This window comes from Phyllobates terribilis, unplaced genomic scaffold, assembly GCF_046119375.1.
Source record: "Phyllobates terribilis strain yellow unplaced genomic scaffold, ASM4611937v1 Scaffold_5__5_contigs__length_657084704, whole genome shotgun sequence".
In the NCBI taxonomy this organism is placed as follows: domain Eukaryota; kingdom Metazoa; phylum Chordata; class Amphibia; order Anura; family Dendrobatidae; genus Phyllobates; species Phyllobates terribilis.
The window spans coordinates 363,059,774-363,082,100 of NW_027362765.1; the positions used below are offsets into that span (position 1 = coordinate 363,059,774).

General features: G+C 40.5%; 1 protein-coding gene across 1 annotated transcript in view; it reads right to left on the reverse strand.

Moving 5' to 3' along the window:
- Window positions 1-12,194: 12,194 nt before the first annotated feature.
- Window positions 12,195-22,327, reverse strand: part of SHOC2 (SHOC2 leucine rich repeat scaffold protein) — a 39,103-nt gene continuing 28,970 nt past the window's right edge. Inside the window, exons 6-9 of the mRNA XM_073684734.1 lie at window positions 21,978-22,100; window positions 21,753-21,890; window positions 17,910-18,027; window positions 12,195-17,457 (exon numbers count right to left, since the gene is read on the reverse strand). Of these exons, the coding sequence (XP_073540835.1) occupies window positions 17,249-17,457; window positions 17,910-18,027; window positions 21,753-21,890; window positions 21,978-22,100 (588 nt within the window). The 3' untranslated portion in view covers window positions 12,195-17,248. The remainder of the gene's footprint in view (window positions 17,458-17,909; window positions 18,028-21,752; window positions 21,891-21,977; window positions 22,101-22,327) is intronic.

The window sequence follows — 22,327 nt, forward strand, 5'->3', positions numbered from 1 at the left end:
CTATAATACTGCCCCTATGTACAAAAATATAACTACTATAATACTGCCCCTATGTACAAGAATATAACTACTATAATACTGCTCCTATGTACAAGAATATCACTACTATAATACTGCTCCTATGTACAAGAATATAACTACTATAATACTACTCCTATGTACAAGAATATAACTACTATAATACTGCCCCTATGTACAAGAATATAACTACTATAATACTGCTCCTATGAACAAGAATATAACTACTATAATACTGCCCCTATGTACAAGAATATAACTACTATAATACTGCCCCCTATGTACAAGAATATAACTACTATAATACTGCTCCTATGTACAAGAATATAACTACTATAATACTGCTCCTATGTACAAGAATATAACTATTATAATACTGCCCCTATGTATAAGAATATAACTACTATAATACTGCATCTATGTATAAGAATATAACTACTATAATACTGCCCCCTATGTACAAGAATCTAACTACTATAATACTGCCCCAATGTACAAGAATATAACTATTATAATACTGCCCCTATGTATAAGAATATAACTATTATAATACTGCATCTATGTATAAGAATATAACTACTATAATACTGCACCAATGTACAAGAATATAACTATTATAATACTGCCCCTATGTACAAGAATATAACTACTATAATACTGCTCCTATGTACAAGAATAGAACTACTATAATACTGCTCCTATGTACAAGAATATAAGTACTATAATACTGCTCCTATGTACAAGAATATAAGTACTATAATACTGCTCCTATGAACAAGAATATAACTACTATAATACTGCCCCTATGTACAAAAATATAACTACTATAATACTGCCCCTATGTACAAGAATATAACTACTATAATACTGCTCCTATGTACAAGAATATCACTACTATAATACTGCTCCTATGTACAAGAATATAACTACTATAATACTACTCCTATGTACAAGAATATAACTACTATAATACTGCCCCTATGTACAAGAATATAACTACTATAATACTGCTCCTATGAACAAGAATATAACTACTATAATACTGCCCCTATGTACAAGAATATAACTACTATAATACTGCCCCCTATGTACAAGAATATAACTACTATAATACTGCTCCTATGTACAAGAATATAACTATTATAATACTGCCCCTATGTATAAGAATATAACTACTATAATACTGCATCTATGTATAAGAATATAACTACTATAATACTGCCCCAATGTACAAGAATATAACTATTATAATACTGCCCCTATGTATAAGAATATAACTACTATAATACTGCATCTATGTATAAGAATATAACTACTATAATACTGCTGCTATGTACAAGAATATAACTACTATAATACTGCTCCTATGTACAAGAATATAAGTACTATAATACTGCTCCTATGAACAAGAATATAACTACTATAATACTGCCCCTATGTACAAGAATATAACTACTATAATACTGCCCCCTATGTACAAGAATATAACTACTATAATACTGCTCCTATGTACAACAATATAACTACTCTAATACTGCCCCCTATGTACAAGAATATAACTACTATAATACTGCTCCTATGTACAAGAATATAACTACTATAATACTGCTCCTATGTACAAGAATATAAGTACTATAATACTGCTCCTATGAACAAGAATATAACTACTATAATACTGCCCCTATGTACAAGAATATAACTACTATAATACTGCCCCTATGTACAAGAATATAACTACTATAATACTGCCCCCTATGTACAAGAATATAACTACTATAATACTGCTCCTATGTACAAGAATATCACTACTATTATACTGCTCCTATGTACAAGAATATAACTACTATAATACTGCATCTATTTATAAGAATATAACTACTATAATACTGCCCCCTATGTACAAGAATCTAACTACTATAATACTGCACCAATGTACAAGAATATAACTATTATAATACTGCCCCTATGTACAAGAATATAACTACTATAATACTGCTCCTATGTAAAAGAATATAACTACTATAATACTGCTCCTATGTAAAAGAATATAACTACTATAATACTGCTCCTATGTACAAGAATATAAGTACTATAATACTGCTCCTATGAACAAGAATATAACTACTATAATACTGCCCCTATGTACAAGAATATAACTACTATAATACTGCCCCTATGTACAAGAATATAACTACTATAATACTGCCCCCTATGTACAAGAATATAACTACTATAATACTGCTCCTATGTACAAGAATATCACTACTATAATACTGCTCCTATGTACAAGAATATAACTACTATAATACTACTCCTATGTACAAGAATATAACTACTATAATACTGCCCCTATGTACAAGAATATAACTACTATAATACTGCTCCTATGAACAAGAATATAACTATTATAATACTGCCCCTATGTACAAGAATATAACTACTATAATACTGCCCCCTATGTACAAGAATATAACTACTATAATACTGCTCCTATGTACAAGAATATAACTACTATAATACTGCTCCTATGTACAAGAATATAACTATTATAATACTGCCCCTATGTATAAGAATATAACTACTATAATACTGCATCTATGTATAAGAATATAACTACTATAATACTGCCCCCTATGTACAAGAATCTAACTACTATAATACTGCCCCAATGTACAAGAATATAACTATTATAATACTGCCCCTATGTATAAGAATATAACTACTATAATACTGCATCTATCTATAAGAATATAACTACTATAATACTGCTGCTATGTACAAGAATATAACTACTATAATAATGTCCTCTATGTAGAAGAATATAACTACTATAATACTGCCCCATGTACAAGAATATAACTACTATAATACTGCCCCATGTACAAGAATATAACTACTATAATAATGTCCTCTATGTAGAAGAATATAACTACTGTAATAGCGTTCCTTTTATACAATAATACATGAATACATGTTTGACCTCGTCATTGTATTTGGTGTCAGTTTTCTTGACTATGACATGTAAATAGAGAGATCCTTCACGTCTTTCTCTCATCCTTTCTTCCACTCCTTTTATCCTTCTCTGAAGGTTTTTCCTTGATCCCACCATTTTCAGTAAACTCCCCACCTCGCACCTCCAGCAGGACCCAATAAGAATAGCAGTTTGTGAATCTCCTGGTCCCGGACACCCTGACGACAATGATCAGGCCTCGTTCCTAGTGTCTCTGTTTGATCGTTTTTCCCATGTTAATGTATATATTCATGATACAATGAATCAATGGATATATGAAGCACTGGGACTCAAGGTTCTAATGTCTATGGAGGGAAGCTCCAACAAAAGAAACATACAGTTATATGAAAAAGTTTGGGCACCCCTATTAATCTTAAGCTTAATGTTTTATAAAAATTGGTGTTTTTGCAGCAGCTATTTCAGTTTGATATATGTAATAACTGTTGGACACAGTAATGTTTCTGCCTTGAAATGAGGTTTATTGTACTAACAGAAAATGTGCAATCTGCATTCAAACAAAATTTGACAGGTGCATAAGTATGGGCACCTCACCAGAAAAGTGACATTAATATTTAGTAGATCCTCCTTTTGCAAAAATAGCAGCCACTAGTCGCTTCCTGTAGCTTTTAATGAGTTCCTGGATCCTGGATGAAGGTATTTTTGACCATTCCTCTTTACAAAACCATTCCAGTTCAGTTAAGTTTTGTGGTCGCCGAGCATGGACAGCCCTCTTCAAATGATCCCACAGATGTTCAATGATATTCAGGTCTGGGGACTGGGATGGCCATTCCAGAACATTGTAATTGTTCCTCTGCATGAATGCCTGAGTAGATTTGGAGCGGTGTTTTGGATCATTGTCTTGCTGAAAGATCCATCCCCTGCGTAACTTCAACTTTATCACTGATTCTTGAATATTATTGTCAAGAATCTGCTGATACTGAGTGGAATCCATGCGTCCCTCAACTTTAACAAGATTCCCGGTGCCGGCATTGGCCACACAGCCCCAAAGCATGATGGAACCTCCACCAAATTTTACTGTGGGTAGCAAGTGTTTTTCTTGGAATGCTGTGTTTTTTTGCCGCCATGCATAACGCCTTTTTGTATGACCAAACAACTTAATCTTGGTTTCATAAGTCCACAGGACCTTCTTCCAAAAGGAAATTGGCTTTCCCAAATGTGCTTTTGCATACCTCAGCCGACTGTTTGTGGCGTGCTTGCAGAAACGGCTTCTTTCGCATCACTCTCCCATACAGCTTCTCCTTGTGCAAAGTGCGTTGTATAGTTGACCGATGCACAGTGACACCATCTGCAGCAAGTTGATGCTGCAGCTCTCTGGAGGTGGTCTGAGGATTGTCCTTGACTGATCTCCCCATTCTTCTTCTCTGCCTTTCTGATGTTTTTCTTGGTCTGTCACTTCTGGCCTTAACAAGAACTGTCCCTGTGTTCTTCCATTTCCTTACTATGTTCCTCACAGTGGAAACTGACAGGTTAAATCTCTGAGACAGCTTTTTGTATCCTTCCCCTGAACAACTATGTTGAATAATCTTTGTTTTCAGATCATTTGACAGTTGTTTTGAGGAGCCCATGATGCCACTCTTCAGAGGAGATTCAAACAGAACAACTTGCAAGTGGTCACTTTAAGTAGCTTTTCTCATGATTGCATACACCTGGCTATGAAGTTCGAAGCTCAATGGGGTTACAAAACCAAAAACAGTGCTTTAGTAAGTCAGTAAAAAGTAGGTAGGAGTATTTAAATCAAGAAAATGATAAGGGTGCCCATACTTATGCACCTGTCAAATTTTGTTTAAATGCAGATTGCACATTTTCTGTTAGTACAATAAACCTCATTTCAAGGCAGAAACATTACTGTGTCCAACAGTTATTACATATATCAAACTGAAATAGCTGCTGCAAAAACACCAATTTTTATAAAATATTAAGCTTAAGATTAATAGGGGTGCCCAAACTTTTTCATATAACTGTATATATTTATACACACATATAATGCATACACCTACATAACAACTTACAAAATTGCATTTAAGGGGAGGTATGAGATGATATTCTCAAACAAAATTGTGAATATGCATAAAATTATACTGGAATAACAAACCAATCATTTGGTCTGGATAGATTGGAAACGTGAGTGCCCAATATTTTCATAGAATTTTCTCCACTCAGTGGAATACAGAGATTCAAGACCTCTTATATGTGGCTTCCACCATGGCTCGGCTTAGTATGGCGTTATTATAGACCAGGTTGCAGCATCAGTAGCTGCTCTATAATTACCATGCAGGGGCACGTGTGTGTGAGAAGACCGTATGGAGAACCCAAGCAAGGACAGAGCATTATCATTCATCTGCTTATCTAATATATATAGAACTACAAAAGCATCCCAGCAGCAGCCATAGAAACTGTCAGCAGGGTCAAAATATAGAATCACACACACCATGTTCCTATAGAGACATCTATATACACAGCACTGACCAAGACAGCCAACGAGAACAGGTCAGGAGAATAAATCCACAAGATCTAAGAGCCATAGAATACAACGGGGTAAGCAAATAAGAGAGAATAAAAAAAAAGGGAGTCGCACAAAGAGGAAAGAATCCAAACCTAATCTAATGAATCTTAAACTGGTAAGAGTCAGATCAAATGTACCTGAAATTGCTCCTCAAAAGTTCCAGACAGATCAAAGTGTTAGAAATAATTAATTCTAACTTCAATAATGCTCCTATGTACAGTAGTGTTCAAAATAATAGCAGTGTGATCAAATACATGAGTTAAGCACAAAATCTTTACACTAGTTTTTATTTCCATGCATTGGGAACATTGCACACTGTTTTCTATATAATGTTTAACTACTTTACAGAAAATAACAAAAAAAATGAACACTGGGCTGATCTAAAAAAAAATATCAGTGTCTGCATTTGTCTTTACAAACTCACAATATGTCTCTTTTTTTTGAGGATTTCGCATTCCTGTGAATCACTAACCTAATATTTAGTTGTTACCCACAGTTATTTTAGAACTGCTTCACATCTATGTTGCATAGAGTCAACCAACTTCTGTCACCTGTTATTCCAGCCCAGGAGGCTTTGACTACATCCCACAATTTTTTTGGTATTTGTTGGCTTTGCCTCAGAAACGGTATTTTTGATGTTATCCCACAATTTTTCTATCGGACTAAGGCCCGGGGATTGGGCTGGCCACTCCAGAACCTCAGTTTAGTTAGACTGGAACCAAGATTTTGCTTGCTTACTGGTGTGTTTAGGGTTGTTGTCTTGGTGAAACACCCATTTCAAGGACATATCCCCTTCAGTGTAAGGCAACGTGACCTCTTCAAGTATTTTTTCATATATGCAAACTGGTCCATGATCCCTGGTTATGTGGTAAATAGGTCTGGCGCCATAGTAAGTGAAACATGCCCATATCATGATGATTCACCACCATGCTTCACTGACTGCAGAGTGTACTGTGGCTTCAATGCAGAGTTTGGGAGTCGTCTGACTGTCTGCGGCCCTTGGACCCAGAAAGAACAATTTTACTTTCATAAGTCTACAAAATGTTTCTTCATTTCTCTTTAGGCCAGTTGATGTGTTCTTTGGCAAATTGTATCCTCTTCAGTATGTCTTTTTTTTTTTTTTTTTTAACAGTAGGACTTAGCGGGGACTTCTTATAAGAGATTAGCTTCACACAGGCATCTTCTAACTGTCACAGTCCTCACAGGTAACTTGAGACTGTCTGTGATCATCCTGGAGCTGATCATCGGCTGAGCCTTTGCCATTCTGGCTATTCTTCCATCCATTTGAATGGTAGTCTTCGGTTTTCTTCCACGTCTCCCTGGTTTTGCTTTCCATTTTAAAGCATTGGAGATCATTTTAGCTGAACAGCCGATCATTGTCTGCACTTCTTTATAAGTTTTACACTCTCCAATCAACTTTTTAATCAAAGTACGCTGTTCTCCTGAACAATGTCTCGAACAACCCATATTTCTTAGGCTTTCAATGAGAAATGCATTGTACAACATGTGCTGGCTTCACCTTTCAATAAGGACCACCTGATTCACACCTGTTTCTTCACAGAATGATTGACAGCACTAATTGACCACCACACTGTTATTATTTTCAACACATCTCATACAATTAATTATTCAAATACACAGACACAAAAAACTGCAGATCATGAATGTTGAGTCTGGTGGTTTTCTTACAATCTATTGCACCGACTGGTGAATTGTTTGAAATGTGGTGATAGAATTTATCCCAAAAACAGTGATTAATCTGGTTACTCATATTGGACTGCTTTTATTTTGAACACTACTGTACAGGATTATAACTACTATATTACTGCCCCGATGTACAAAAATATAACTACTATAATACTGCCCCCTATGTACAAGAATATAACTTCTATAATACTGCCCCTATGTACAAGAATATAACTACTATAATACTGACCCCTATGTACAAGAATATAACTACTATAATACTGCTCCTATGTACAAGAATATAACTACTATAATACTGCCCCTATGTACAAGAATATAACTACTATAATACTGCTCCTATGTACAAGAATATAACTACTATAATACTGCCCCCTATGTACAGGAATATAACTACTATAATACTGCCCCTATGTACAGGAATATAACTACTATAATACTGCCCCTATGTACAAGAATATAACTACTATAATACTGCCCCTATGTACAAGAATATAACTACTATAATACTGCCCCTATGTACAAGAATATAACTACTATAATACTGCTCCTATGTACAAGAATATAACTACTATAATACTGCTCCTATGTACAAGAATATAACAACTATAATACTGCCCCTATGTACAAGAATATAACTACTATAATACTGCCCCCTATGTACAAGAATATAACTACTATAATGCTGTTCCTTCCTATGTACAAGAATATAACTACTATAATACTGCTCCTATGTACAAGAATATAACTACTATAATACTGCCCCCTATGTACAAGAATATAACTACTATAATACTGCCCCCTATGTACAAGAATATAACTACTATAATACTGCCTCCTATGTACAAGAATATAACTACTATAATACTGCTCCCTATGTACAAGAATATAACTACTATAATACTGCTCCTATGTACAAGAATATAACTACTATAATACTGCCCCCTATGTACAGGAATATAACTACTATAATACTGCCCCTATGTACAAGAATATAACTACTATAATACTGCTCCCTATGTACAAGAATATAACTACTATAATACTGCTCCTATGTACAAGAATATAACTACTATAATACTGCTCCTATGTACAAGAATATAACTACTATAATACTGCTCCCATATACAAGAATATAACTACTATAATACTGCTCCTATGTACAAGAATATAACTACTATAATACTGCCCCTATGTACAAGAATATAACTACTATAATACTGCTCCTATGTACAAGAATATAACTACTATAATACTGCCCCCTATGTACAAGAATATAACTACTATAATACTGCCCCCTATGTACAAGAATATAACTACTATAATACTGCTCGTATTTACAAGAATACAACTATATTACTGCTCCACAGAAAAATGTTCTTAAATGACTCGAATTCTTTGCAGCGATGGGATGGAATTTCTTACCTGTACAGACCTTGATGTCTTGCAGGAATGTTTACTACAGTTCATGGCTTTCTCTGCTTGGCGCAGGATGATTATGGTAACGCCGTGTATTTGTCATTCTACTGATGCATTTTCTTATTTTACAGCTTTCATTTATCCTCTGGGGGTTTGTTTTTAAAGGGAATCTTTCATCAGGATAAATTCATTGTTTTATCAGTAGATCACTAGAGGACTAGTAACCCTGTCGCCAGGTAGTCAAGCATATTCATGCGGTGTATAACCCCGCCCCCACCACTGATTGGTAGCTTTCTGTGTATAACCCCGCCCCCACCGATTGACAACTTACAAATGCCAATCAGTGGTGGGGCGGAGTTATACACAGAAAGCTTCCAATCAGTGGTGGGGGCGGAGGTATACACAGAAAGCTTCCAATCAGTGGTGGGGGCAGGGTTATACACAGAAAGCTTCCAATCAGTGGTGGGGGCGGGGTTATACACAGAAAGCTTCCAATCAGTGGTGGGGGCGGAGGTATACACAGAAAGCTTCCAATCAATGGTGGGGCGGAGTTATACACAGAAAGCTTCCAATCAGTGGTGGGGGCAGGGTTATACACAGAAAGCTTCCAATCAGTGGTGGGGGCAGGGTTATACACAGAAAGCTTCCAATCAGTGTTGGGGGCAGGGTTATACACAGAAAGCTTCCAATCAGTGGTGGGGGCAGGGTTATACACAGAATGCTGCCCATCAGGGTGGGTGGTGCTGTACACAGAATGCTGCCAATCAGTGGTGTGGGCGGTGTTATACAGAGCTCAGCATTCAGAGCATTGCTAAATCGGCTGCAGAGGAAACAGTGATTTTTATCAAAATGACAGCAAGCAGCCCAATAAATGATATATCGCTGGAATCAGTGTCTTTGGCCGCTAGGTCATGCTGCTCTCACAGAAGGTAGCACAAACCTGGTGACAGATTTCCTTTAATAACATTTTTTTTATTTTTCAGTGCAGTTCATGCCCTAGGTGGCGCTCATGTACAGATCATACATCTCTCTAGTCCGCATGTTCTCACTGCAGATTTATTCAACTTCTGCTGTTATAATTTTGCCTGTAGATTATGACAAAAGTGGAATCTATTTCCCGTCAGCCACATTGGTTCGCACTGGCTAAATATCTCCGTCACCCAGCGAATAGTCTGTATGTGAAGAGTCTCCTCTCTCTGGCAGAGACCGCTCATGGCTGTGAGAGCCCGGTCCCCATCCCTCTCACTGTACAGATTGAGGACCGTCTTACCTGCATAAGTCACATTCTGAACTGCCTTTTTTAAAGGGGATGTCTAGAATTTTTTTTTTTTAAAAATGTACTATGGGCTGGACATGGTAAAAAATACACGATTATTCTTTTCGATATTATTTTATACAATTTAATGCAAACCCTTTAACAAATACAAAGAGCGACAGATCCATGGATAATCTGACATCTCTATGGACTAGTAAATGGTCCTCACGGGCACAGGTCAGAGAAAACCAGGATCCGGATGGACGGAATGAACTCGCGATTCTAGAAGATATTTTTCACCTTTTTCTGGTGGAACAGGAGCAGACGTCTAGATGTCAGCAAGCTGCGTAGGCAAAATCCCATAATGCACTGTTCTCTGGCGCACCGCAAGAGTTAATTAGCATTTTTTTTCCCCATGGTGCACTGCCAATAAACCATGACATTCAACTAATATAAAAAGGAGAGAAATATCATTTACATGGGAAATCCGTAGTTGCATTTAGACTTCACAACCTCATCCTGCAGCTCTGCATGTGTGGCCCTATAGAAAACCCAGGGACCACCATTATTTAAAATGACTGACACAGGTAAGACTCAGAAAACCTCATTGTCCCCTTTCCCAAACCCTCCCAAAAATAAGAGGAGACACGCTGCACAGTTGGAACATGTTTAATTTGATACTTGCTGACATTTATATATACAATGATTAAGAGGGAGGCGAACGTAAAAAAGTGCAAATGTCTGCAGCTAGAGAAAGTAAAAGTTATGTGTCGCTCCGAGGGGGATCAGGTGGGTCCCTGCAGCGCGGATACATACGTAATATCTCCACGATGGAGGCAAAAGCAGCAGAATCATAGGAACCATATCCAGAACCGCAGAACGCTGCCGCCGCCGCCGCCTCCGCACGGTACACAACTGCTGCGAAAATACAGAATATTGAACTGGCGCCGGCGGAAGGAGAACCGGAATCATTAGCAAAGGAACCAAAGGTATGGAAGAGACCGAGGAAAGAGAAAAGCCCTGATGGAAATAACCAGGAGAGGAAGTTATTGCCAAAACCGTCACAATAAGGAGTCACCGAGATTCTGCTCCATCTTCTGACTACAGCAGACAATTATTTGTATACAGCTGCTACATACAATGCCGGAGAGTAAGGGGTATACAGGAGTATATATATATAGAATGTACCCTCAGAGGGCCTGAAAATGCATGACATTATGTATCCTGTACGGAGAACGGAGCTACGTTATTGTACTCCAGAGCTGAACTCACTATTCTGCTGGTGCAGTCACTGTATACATACATTACTGATCTGGAGTTACATCCTGTAGTATACCCCAGAGCTGCACTCACTATTCTGCTGGAGCAGTCACTGTGTACATACATTACATTACTGATCCTGAGTTACATCCTGTATTATACCCCAGAGCTGCACTCACTATTCTGCTGGTGCAGTCACTGTGTACATACATTACTGATCCTGAGTTACATCCTGTATTATACCCCAGAGCTGCACTCACTATTCTGCTGGTGCAGTCACTGTGTACATACATTACATTACTGATTCTGAGTTACATCCTGTATTATACTCCAGAGCTGCACTCACTATTCTGCTGGTGCAGTCACTGTGTACATACATTACATTACTGATCCTGAGTTACATTCTGTATTATACTCCAGAGCTGAACTCACTATTCTCCAAAAATGCACTTATTACTAAAAATAGTGAGTGCAGCTCTGAAGTACAATGCAGGATGTAACTCAGGATCTGTACAGGATCAGTAATGTATGTACACAGTGACTGCACCAGCAGAATAGTGAGTGCAGCTCTGGAGTATAATAAAGGATGTAACTCAGGATCAGTAATGTAATGTATGCACACAGTGACTGCACCAGCAGAATAGTGAGCGCAGCTCTGGAGTATAATACAGGATGTGACTCAGGATCAGTAATGTAATGTATGTACACAGTGACTGCACCAGCAGAATAGTGAGTGCAGCTCTGGAGTATAATACAGGATGTAATTCAGGATCAGTAATGTAATGTATGTACACAGTGACTGCACCAGCAGAATAGTGAGTGCAGCTCTGGAGTATAATACAGGATGTAACTCAGAATCAGTAATGTAATGTATGTACACAGTGACTGCACCAGCAGAATAGTGAGTGCAGCTCTGGAGTATAATAAAGGATGTAACTCAGGATCAGTAATGTAATGTATGCACACAGTGACTGCACCAGCAGAATAGTGAGCGCAGCTCTGGAGTATAATACAGGATGTGACTCAGGATCAGTAATGTAATGTATGTACACAGTGACTGCACCAGCAGAATAGTGAGTGCAGCTCTGGAGTATAATACAGGATGTAATTCAGGATCAGTAATGTAATGTATGTACACAGTGACTGCACCAGCAGAATAGTGAGTGCAGCTCTGGAGTATAATACAGGATGTAACTCAGAATCAGTAATGTAATGTATGTACACAGTGACTGCACCAGCAGAATAGTGAGTGCAGCTCTGGGGTATAATACAGGAGGTAACTCAGGATCAGTAATGTAATGTCTGTACACAGTGACTGCTCCAGCAGAATAGTGAGTGCAGCTCTGGAGTATAATACATGATGTAATTCAGGATCAGTAATGTAATGTATGTACACAGTGACTGCAGCTCTGGAGTATAATACAGGATCAGCACAGGATAAGTCATGTCATTATTTTCTCGGCAAGTCACTATGAAATAAACTGAACCAAATTGTAGATTTTTTCTATAGATAATCTTGCAGTTTATGTTCCCGGCCGGATATACAGGGAACTAGTTGGTATCTCCAGAGACCTAGCAGCAGGTTTTCTACATCATTCATCTTATTTACGTCATTTTTTGTGGACTTATTCTCTTACATTGGTCCACAAGTTGGACAGGTCTCCACAAAATAAGGAAAAAAAAAATAAACAAAAATGACAAATTTTTTTCTTAGAAGAATGAAAAAGCTCAGACAGTAAGAAGGGCTATGTGCTCGATCCATGAAAAGAAGGATATAATCAGATGTGTGAACGGGGCCTTCATCAAAGAGAAGGAACACGTCCGATAAAATTCTACAGCTCTTACTGACCTACACACATGCCGAGCAGTTAACTACAAGGAGGAGCTACCTCGGGGGCAGGAAAATGGGCGTAGCACTGTCATCCTCAGGGGCAGGGCGATAGGGGGGGGACATCCAACCAGGCTCCTTCTCAGGGGCAGGGCGATAGGGGGGACCATCCAACCAGGCTCCTTCTCAGGGGCAGGGCGATATGGGGGCACATCCAACTAGGCTCCTCCTCAGGGGCAGGGCGATAGGGGGGACATCCAACCAGGCTCCTCCTCAGGGTCAGGGCGATAGGGGGGACATCCAACCAGGCTCCTCCTCAGGGTCAGGGCAATAGGGGGGACATCCAACCAGGCTCCTCCTCGGGGGGCAGGGCAATAGGGGGGACATCCAACCAGGCTCCTCCTCGGGGGGCAGGGCAATAGGGGGGACATCCAACCAGGCTCCTCCTCAGGGGCAGGGCGATAGGGGGGACATCCAACCAGGCTCCTCCTCGGGGGGCAGGGCAATAGGGGGGGGACATCCAACCAGGAACAACCTCAGGGGGCAGGAATAGGGAGGGACATTCAATCCATAGAGGTTGGAAGTCACCATTACTACTCTACTAGACAACGCTCTGCATCAAGAAACTATGCGAGTGAAGGAGAAACTACTCCTTCCAGAATTCCAGAAGGGGTATGATGGGGGTTGTAGTTTTAGAACACCCAGGAGAGCTGCAAACTGCGGAGCATCGAGTGAGATTAGAATACAGGTGATCTCATAAACCTACGGCCAAGGCGCCAGCGACAACCATGTGATGGACTGAGCCGGAGAAGCATAAAGCCACCGCTCTCAGCTGACAAGAGGCAGACGGGGTGATGACTGCCAGGAGAACCAGCGCCCGGCTCAGGAAGGTCTGCCGCTGGCTCAGTCCATTCTCATTTACTGATGTTGGCCATTTCACTACAGTAAAGGCTTCCAGGCCCGGAGGCTAGTGGTCACCAACCTGCTGCAAAACTTCGACTCCCAGCATGCCACATGAGGCTCGCAACAGAAGCTCACAAGGTAGGAGACCACCGGTCCAAGTTTTGGCATGGGAGGTGCACACCACTGGCACTAATATTTGGCTTAAGGGGCTTAATGGCACAAAGAAAGGGGCAGAATTGCAGGATTCTTTTAGCAATAAGGAATAAAAAATTGAAATCCTCTGTACGGCTGCCACCCGGCTTTCTCAGACCCCTGAACGGTAAGCTCACTTTGCTTACACAGGGAGCTTTGGCTTCTGTGTATTTTCTTAATTGGGCAGAGATGTGTTATAGGACGGGTTCGGCAAGAGAGGCCACCCAGCTTTCCAAGGATCAGATAACGCACCAATACTGAGATCTGCTGCAATGTGCGCCATACTATCTATCGCCATATGGCTACCGGCTCTGAAAACAGAACAGAAGGCCGGTGTAGGGCGGCACATGATATAAATCTTACAAAAATATCATTAATGCGATGGTGGCTGAACAAAGACGCCAAAACCCAACCCCGACGTGAGGTCATGTGACCCGCTTCCTGTGCAGCACTTTACAGCGACTAATGAGCACTTAGCGTCACACTTCCAGAAGCTTTCAGCACTTAATGGGCCCAAGAAATGGGATATTATTGCAAAAAAAAAAGAAAAAAAAAATTAAACGATATCCGGAGGGTAATTTGCTTTCCCCTCTCTGCGGCTCCTCCTGAAACACTCTGCCTAATGCCCATGATGTAATTATCACTTACACTGCACTCGGCCCCCGTCATTAAAATTACATGATATTTACCAACCCATCTCGTCTGTATCGCACGCCGCTCCCCACCTGCCTCCTGAGCAGGCGCCCGAATGCCGTGCAGCCACCGATGGCAGCTCAGATGGGTACGCCCATCTTATAGGGGCTACAACTTCACTATGATTATTGGGGGTCAAGCGCTGGTGTTGCACTGCGCCCCCTTTACCTCTCTGCTCTGCCCCGTGGAGCCTCGTCTGTGCAGGGGCGTTAGTTGGGCCCATTGCGGTCCCTGAGGTCCTGCACAGCGAAGTGGCCGAGAGGCCCACCCAGCCCCACCGTGGGGTTTGGGGTGGTCAAGCTGGGAGTCTTGTGGCTCCAAGCACTGTATACTATATACTACTAGCTCCACTTACATCATATGGATAAATGCACAGACTATATGACCATGCTTTATACTGAACAACTGTACGGGGGAAGCACGTTTCCCATCTCGCAGGGGGGGCGCATATTCTATCGACCATCTCAGGGGGCACATATCTTATCTGCCATCCTAGGGGGGCTTATTTTCCCACTTTCCGTCACGATATAGACCACAAACCGTTCACGTATTACTTCCAATGTTAATGAAATGCTGGTTGCTGATGACAAACAGGTGGGAGGCTGTGGATTGCTGCACAGGAGCAGCATCTCACGATCTTCACTTATTCTTTCCCGCTATCTATAAAAGTAGTGGGACGTTTATGACCCCGGCGGCCATACTGAAGGCACTCAGCAGGCACAGGAGCAGCAGATATGAAGTCAAAAAATGCGTCGTCAAAATGGAACGGGAAGAAAAGGATTAAAAAAAGAAAGCGATCCATGTCAGAATGATCCGGACCGGATGGCCTCCAGTTCTAGAGCAGCAACTGCGGCAGAACTACAACTCCTATCATGCACTGACACCCTCCAGTTTTGAGACCACCTTGGTAGGAGGTAAATGTGCTTGTGTATTAAGGAATGCGAAACGCGTCTGCCCTGATCACAAGAGTTAAATGCGGAAAAGCTGCAAAAGTGTACGGGATCCCAAGAAGGAAGTGTGATAGACTCGGAAGGAGAGACGCTTAAAATTAAAAGGTACTGGCGCCAATTGTTGTTTTTGCACTTGAGGTTTTTGTTTTCTTACGAGGAAGGAACAGAATACGGAAATATTTCAAGGCTGGACACAAACGTAACCACGGTCGGTACACGAGGACCGTGCAAATATCAGGAACTGAAGGCCCAATACATCTCATCACTGGGATGAAGCTTTTTAAAGGGACGGACACTGCAAAATATCTTACAAGGCTGGAAAAATCATTGCAGAAAACTGAGGCTTGTGCTGCGAATCATGGAGATTAATCCACTGGGTGTGATAGTATTTTAAGCAACTGGCGCCGTTCGTGCGTATAACGGTCCCCCCTTCCTCCATCATAAAAGGTCTCTGTATTGTGTATAATAAAAAAAGTTACCTCTTAAAGGGGTTTGAACTGCTAAAAAAAAAAAAAAAAAATCTGGGTATTTGATATGAAAAGAGAGTGCGCAAATCAGATAAACGTGACATGATATGGGAGAGACTTTATGATAGGGGCGGGGATCTCGCTTTAAATCCAGATTGAATGTTTTCCCTTTAAAAAAGTAAATTAGAAAGAAAAGTCAAAAGTTATTAATTGGGCTTTCCAGGATTAGAAATTTTTTTTTTTTTCTCAAAAACAGCGCCACCCCTGTGCATGGGTGATGCCTGGTATTGCAGTTCAGCTCCAATAAAGCGACTAGGGCTGAGCTGCAATACCACACACAACCTGTGAACAATAGTGGCGCTATTTAAATGAGTATTTATTTTTCTAATCCTAGACAATCCCTTTAAGTAAAACAGTGATTCACCCCCAACAGTGAATAACGTATTTTATATATATATATATATATATATAAAAAAAGGTGGCATAATAAGTTAGAGCAGATGTGAGTCTTGTACCAGATACAGGCTCCTGTATGTGCGATCAGACGGGGAAGAAAATAAAAGGCAGAAATCGTTAACCGTTCTGATTTTTTTTTTTTTTTAACCACATGACATAACGGGCTCCAATGGTAACACAGAATCCTGACCGCCGCGATCACTGCCAAAATAATATCGGCGACTCTTAAAAACCGTGCTGGAAATCCAGGTAACAATGACCTTAAAAAATATATATATATATATACTGTATATACAAAAAAAAAATACATTAAATTCAGCAAAGGAAAAAAAAAAAAAATTCTGACAAGCGATTGATATTTTCTTACATAATAAAAAAAATCTAAATGGCTATGATTCCTCTATTAGCAAAAACACGTAATGCGGTCGTAGTAAATTTGCCTTCTTGTCATTACATTATACATATCTCGTATGTAAACAGAAACATGAGCGCAGAGATCGGCCGCCCGGATATATATATACATGGAGACGACATGAACGCGGGCTGTACAGTGTGTGGGACTTGCATTATTAGACCATGGCACGATAAGGACCTTGCATCTTCAGGAACTGGATGATAAAGGACGGACCCCCGGCCACGATCTGCGGGGGAAGGTGGCTGAGGGGACAGTTCTCGATACTCATGATTGACAACTTGCTGCACAGGGCGAGCTCGAACGGCAAACCGTGCAGATTGGGGTTGTCGTTCAGATACAGCTCCTCCAGGTTCTCCAATGTACCTGCAACATGCAAGATGTCATTGCGTTACATGGGACTGCAAAAGGCATCTAACTGCATCATCTGTACTGAGACTTATCACTGTGTTATCTGTGGTGTTACATAGGACTGCAGGTGACATCTACTACATTATCTGTACTCCGAAAGTTATCACTGTGTTATCTGTGATGTTACATAGGACTGCAGGTGACATCTACTACATTATCTGTACTCAGAGAGATATCACTGTGTTATTTGTGGTGCTACATAGGACTGCAGGTGACATCTACTACATTATCTGTACTCCGAAAGTTATCACAGTGTTATCTGTGGTGTTACATAGGACTGCAGGTGACCTGTACTGACCCATCGCAGTGCCCCAGGATATACACACAGGTTACGCCCCCTGTAGTCACTATGCGGCGGCTCTGATACTTGTGTTACAGTCCATCCCGGACATATAATATCCACTCACCGATCTCCTCTGGAAGATGCGTCAGGAGGTTTTCCCCAAGACCGAGGTGCGTCAGGTTCGTTAGGTGGCCGATCCCTCTTGGTAACGTTGTCAGCTGATTGTTTGTAAGCACCAATTTCTGGTTAATAAAAAAGAATACTTTTACTACCAGAAAATTATGAAGCTGAAAGCGTGAAAACAAAAAACACCAGAAATACAGGATTACTGAACAGATGCACAATGGAAGAAAATCCAGGAAAGCAGACACTAACCGCTTCCCGACCCTCCACTGTAGGTCTATGGTGGGCAGTCTCGCAGCGCTCAGGACCCCCAGGGTCCAAAAAAGCGTGGAGACTCCTCCGGTGCAGAGCGACAGCTCTGACACGTCACATCATCGGGACCGGATTGAATTGGATCAGGTCCCAATGATGTTAACCCTTTCCTAGCTTCTAGATTCCGCGTTCAATAGCGATCACGGTATTTAGAAGACAGCGAGAGGGAGAAGGGGTCATCCACTCACCTCTCCGGAGACCCCCGTGACGCGTTCTGCGGTTGTCATGGCAGAGACCAGAGACGCATGAGACCAGAAAAATAAAAACTGAAGTCCCATACAGGGGCTAAGTTATAAAACATTTTTTAACTTAGAAAAATAAATATAAAAAAAAAAAAAAAAGCATTAAACCAATAAATACATATATTTATGGAAATACAAAAAAAAAGTACACACATGGTATGTCGCATCCGGACAAAACCCCATCAATAAAACGGTCACGTTAGTTAACCCCTTCTGTGCACATCGTAAAAAAAATAAAAAAAAAAAAACGGAGCAAAAAACTGTTATTTCATCATACCGCCGAACAGAAAGGGGAATAAAACGCGATCAAAAAGTCAAATGGAAATAAAAATGGTATCGCTGAAAACGTCATCTTGTCCCGCAAAAAAAAATTAAAAAAGCCACCATACAGTTCAGTCAGTGGAAAAAGAAAAGTTTATAGCTCCGAGATCAAAGCAATGCAAAAACAATTCTATTTTCTATAAAATAGTTGATGTAAAAGCTGCAAAACATAAAATTTATATAAATGAGGTATCGCGGTAATCGTACTGACCCGAAGAATAAAGCTGCCTTATCAACTGCTGATGTTTGTTCATTCTGCCTCCCAAAAATCGTAGTAGAAAGTGATAAAAAAATGTCATGTGCCCGAAAATGGTATCAATAAAAACGTCAACTCGTCCCACAAAAAAAAAAAAAAGCCATCACATGACTCTGTTTTGGATTCCATTTTCTCCTGTTACCCTTAAGAAAATAAAAAAAAATTGGGGCAAAACATTTTTGTGGGAAAAAAAAAGGGATTTTTCTATTTTCGGGGCTCAGCATTATATAATTCTGTGACGCTCCTGAGGGTTCAAGGTGCTCACTATACATCTAGATAGATTCCTTGAGGGGTGGTCTAGCTTCCAAAATGAGGTCACTTGTGGGGGGGGGGGGTTCCACTGTTTAGGCACATCAGGGGCTCCCCAAATGTGACATGGCATCTGCTGTCAATTCCAGCCAATTTTTTATTCCAAAACGTAAACCGTGCTCCTTTCCTTCTGAGCCCTGCCGAGCGCCCAAACAGTAGTTTTCCACTACATATGGGGTATCGGCGTACTCCGGAGAAATTGCACAACACCTTTTATGGTGCATTTTCTCCTCTTACCTTTGTGAAAATAAAAAATTTGGGGCTTAAGTAACATTTTTGTGGAAAAAAAAGTAAAACTTTCATTTTTGCCTTCCACGTCCCATTAATTTGTGTAAAGCACCTGAAGGGTTAATAACCTTCTTGAATGTGGTTTTGAACACCTTGAGGGGTGCAGTTTTAAGAATGGTGTCACTTTTGGGTATTTTCTGTCATATAGACCCCTTAAAGTCACTTCAAACGTGCTGTGGTCCCTTAAAAAAAAAAAAAAAAATAGTTTTGTAAATTGTTGGAAAAATGAAAAATTGCTGGTCAACTTTCAACTCTTGAAATATTATGTTTCAAAAATTGTGCTGATGTAAAGTAGACATTTGGGAAATGTTATTAACTATTTTGTGCGATATCTCTCTCTGGTTTAAGAGCATAAAAATTAAAAGTTTGAAAATTGCGAAATTTTTTGCCAAATTTCCAATTTTTTCAGAAATAAACGCAAGTCATATTGAACAAATTTTACCACTGTCATGAAGTACAATATGTCACGAAAAAACAATTTCAGAATCAGCGGGATCCGTTGAAGCGTTCCAGAGTTATTAGCTCATAAAGTGACAGTGGTCAGAATTGAAAAAATTGGCCTGGTCATTAACGTGCAAACAGGCTCTGGCGCGAAAGGGTTAAACATGTGATCGCCGATAATACCGAGGACGGTGGCGTCTCATGGTTCTGATCTCAGTATTGTGCAGAGCTCTGCTGGATCTGGTCTTAAAGAAATATCCAATACGCTCAAAAGAAAAATGTGAGTGTGAAATAAGTCCTGTTGAAGAAGGTCAAAGGTAAGAAATTCTGGAGGGGATCCCACAGACTATTCCACTTCTGGGGGCCATTTCCTCTTCTCGGCGCTGTGACTTACACTCTGTATCTGACACTTTACATTGATCTATGTTGGGGAATTTGTTTAATTTTTGTATTTAATGTTTAAATTTTCAGAAAACTTTCAATAAAAAAAAGTTGATTAAATTTGGGATCGACCCATTTATCTCGCATGCATGATTCACTTGATAAAAATTAACTTGTCTGAGGCCACCACTAGGGGGAGCTCAGGAAGCTGCTGCATTCAGCTATTTATTTTAGAGCCCCATTCATTCTCTGGTCTGTACATGAGACGAGGTTACATGCAAAATACAGATATAATTACAGTGAAGAAACTAACAATGACAGGCGGGTACATAGGGGAGAGGGCCCTGCTGTACACTTAAAGGGGTATTCTCATTTCCAATATCCTATCCCAATATGTAGTGGGTGTAATAATAATAATAATATTACCAAATACCTCCAATTAGAAATGTAGTCTAGTTCTTCTGATTCGCTATGTCTTTCCTCATGTGCAGGCATTGCAGAACCTTAGGTATCCCATGGTTACGACAACTAGCTAACTAACTGTCACTATATCAGTGGCCAGAACCATGGATACCCAAGGTCCTGCAAATGAGGAACGAAACATAGCGAATCAGAAAAACTATCCTACATTTCTAATTGGAGGAATTTGCTAATATTATTATTATTACACCCACTACATATTGGGATAGGATCTTGGAGATGGGAATACCTTTTTAAGTGCCCCACAATAGCGTGGTGTGAAACAGGCCTTATTATGAGCATGAATCATACTTCATTTGATTAGATTTGAGTTTAGATTAAGGTTCAGGAGGAAAAAAAAAGGAGCTTCAGACTGAGCCCTGAGCAGCCGAACTGAGCAGCATGCTCTGTATTGTACCACGTGCAAGCTGCAAGAGAAAGGTGGTAGAACATTTGTCATTGAAACCAACTGCAAATCTGTTGTATTCCTAAAAGTGCAGATGATGCAATAAAAATAAGTCCAGAAGAGTCCACAGTGGTTGAAAGTAACAGTGTACACCGAACTCTCCCTCTAGTAGTGACTGTCAGCAGAGTTATATCATAGTATCTCTGCCTGCAGCAGAGAGGACACAACCACATTTATTAGCAGGTGACTGTCGGGGGTTTGTATCAGAACACTGGACTAGAAATCTATCAAGAAAGTAATCGAGAGAGGACGTGACGACGTTGCGTGTCCATTATGCTGCATGGTATATTAGTGCTCACAGAAGTCTGACCGAGACCAGATCCCAAGACTACGGTGAGTAAGGGGCCAGCCTGAGAGCGGCCACGTTACCTGCAGGTCTTTCAGGTAGGCAATCTCGTTCGGCAGTGACTCCAGTTTGTTTTCCTCCAGATCCAGCTCCCGCAGTTTGCGCAGGTTTCCGATACCGTGAGGAAGCTTCTTTAATAGATTGTTTGACAGGATTAAGACCTGGAGGAAGAAAGAGACAGAAGGTTCAGAAGAGCGGGACGACCAAGAGTGTCCACCGCCACGACGGTACCAGGGTCCGGAACCCACCTCAATGGAGACCAGGCCAGACACGTCTTCGGGGATCTTTGTCAGCTGGTTAGTGGCCAGGTTCAGCTCCACCATGCTTGTCCACGTCCCGAAGTCGAGGGGCAGAGACGTCAACTGATTGTCCTGGGGAGGAAGACGATAGCTGGTCACGTTCTGCTCCGCGCAGAGTCCCCGCACCACACAGATCCCTCAGGGCTCAGACACAATATCTGCTAGGAGTACTTTTTGGGAGGGAGATTATCCTCATCGCAGGAATATGAAGACCCTCTATACCTGAGATGGGCGCCCCCCGTCCTGTCCTGCTCCCTCCACTCGGTATGTACTAGTTACAATCTGCAGTAAGTGGATAC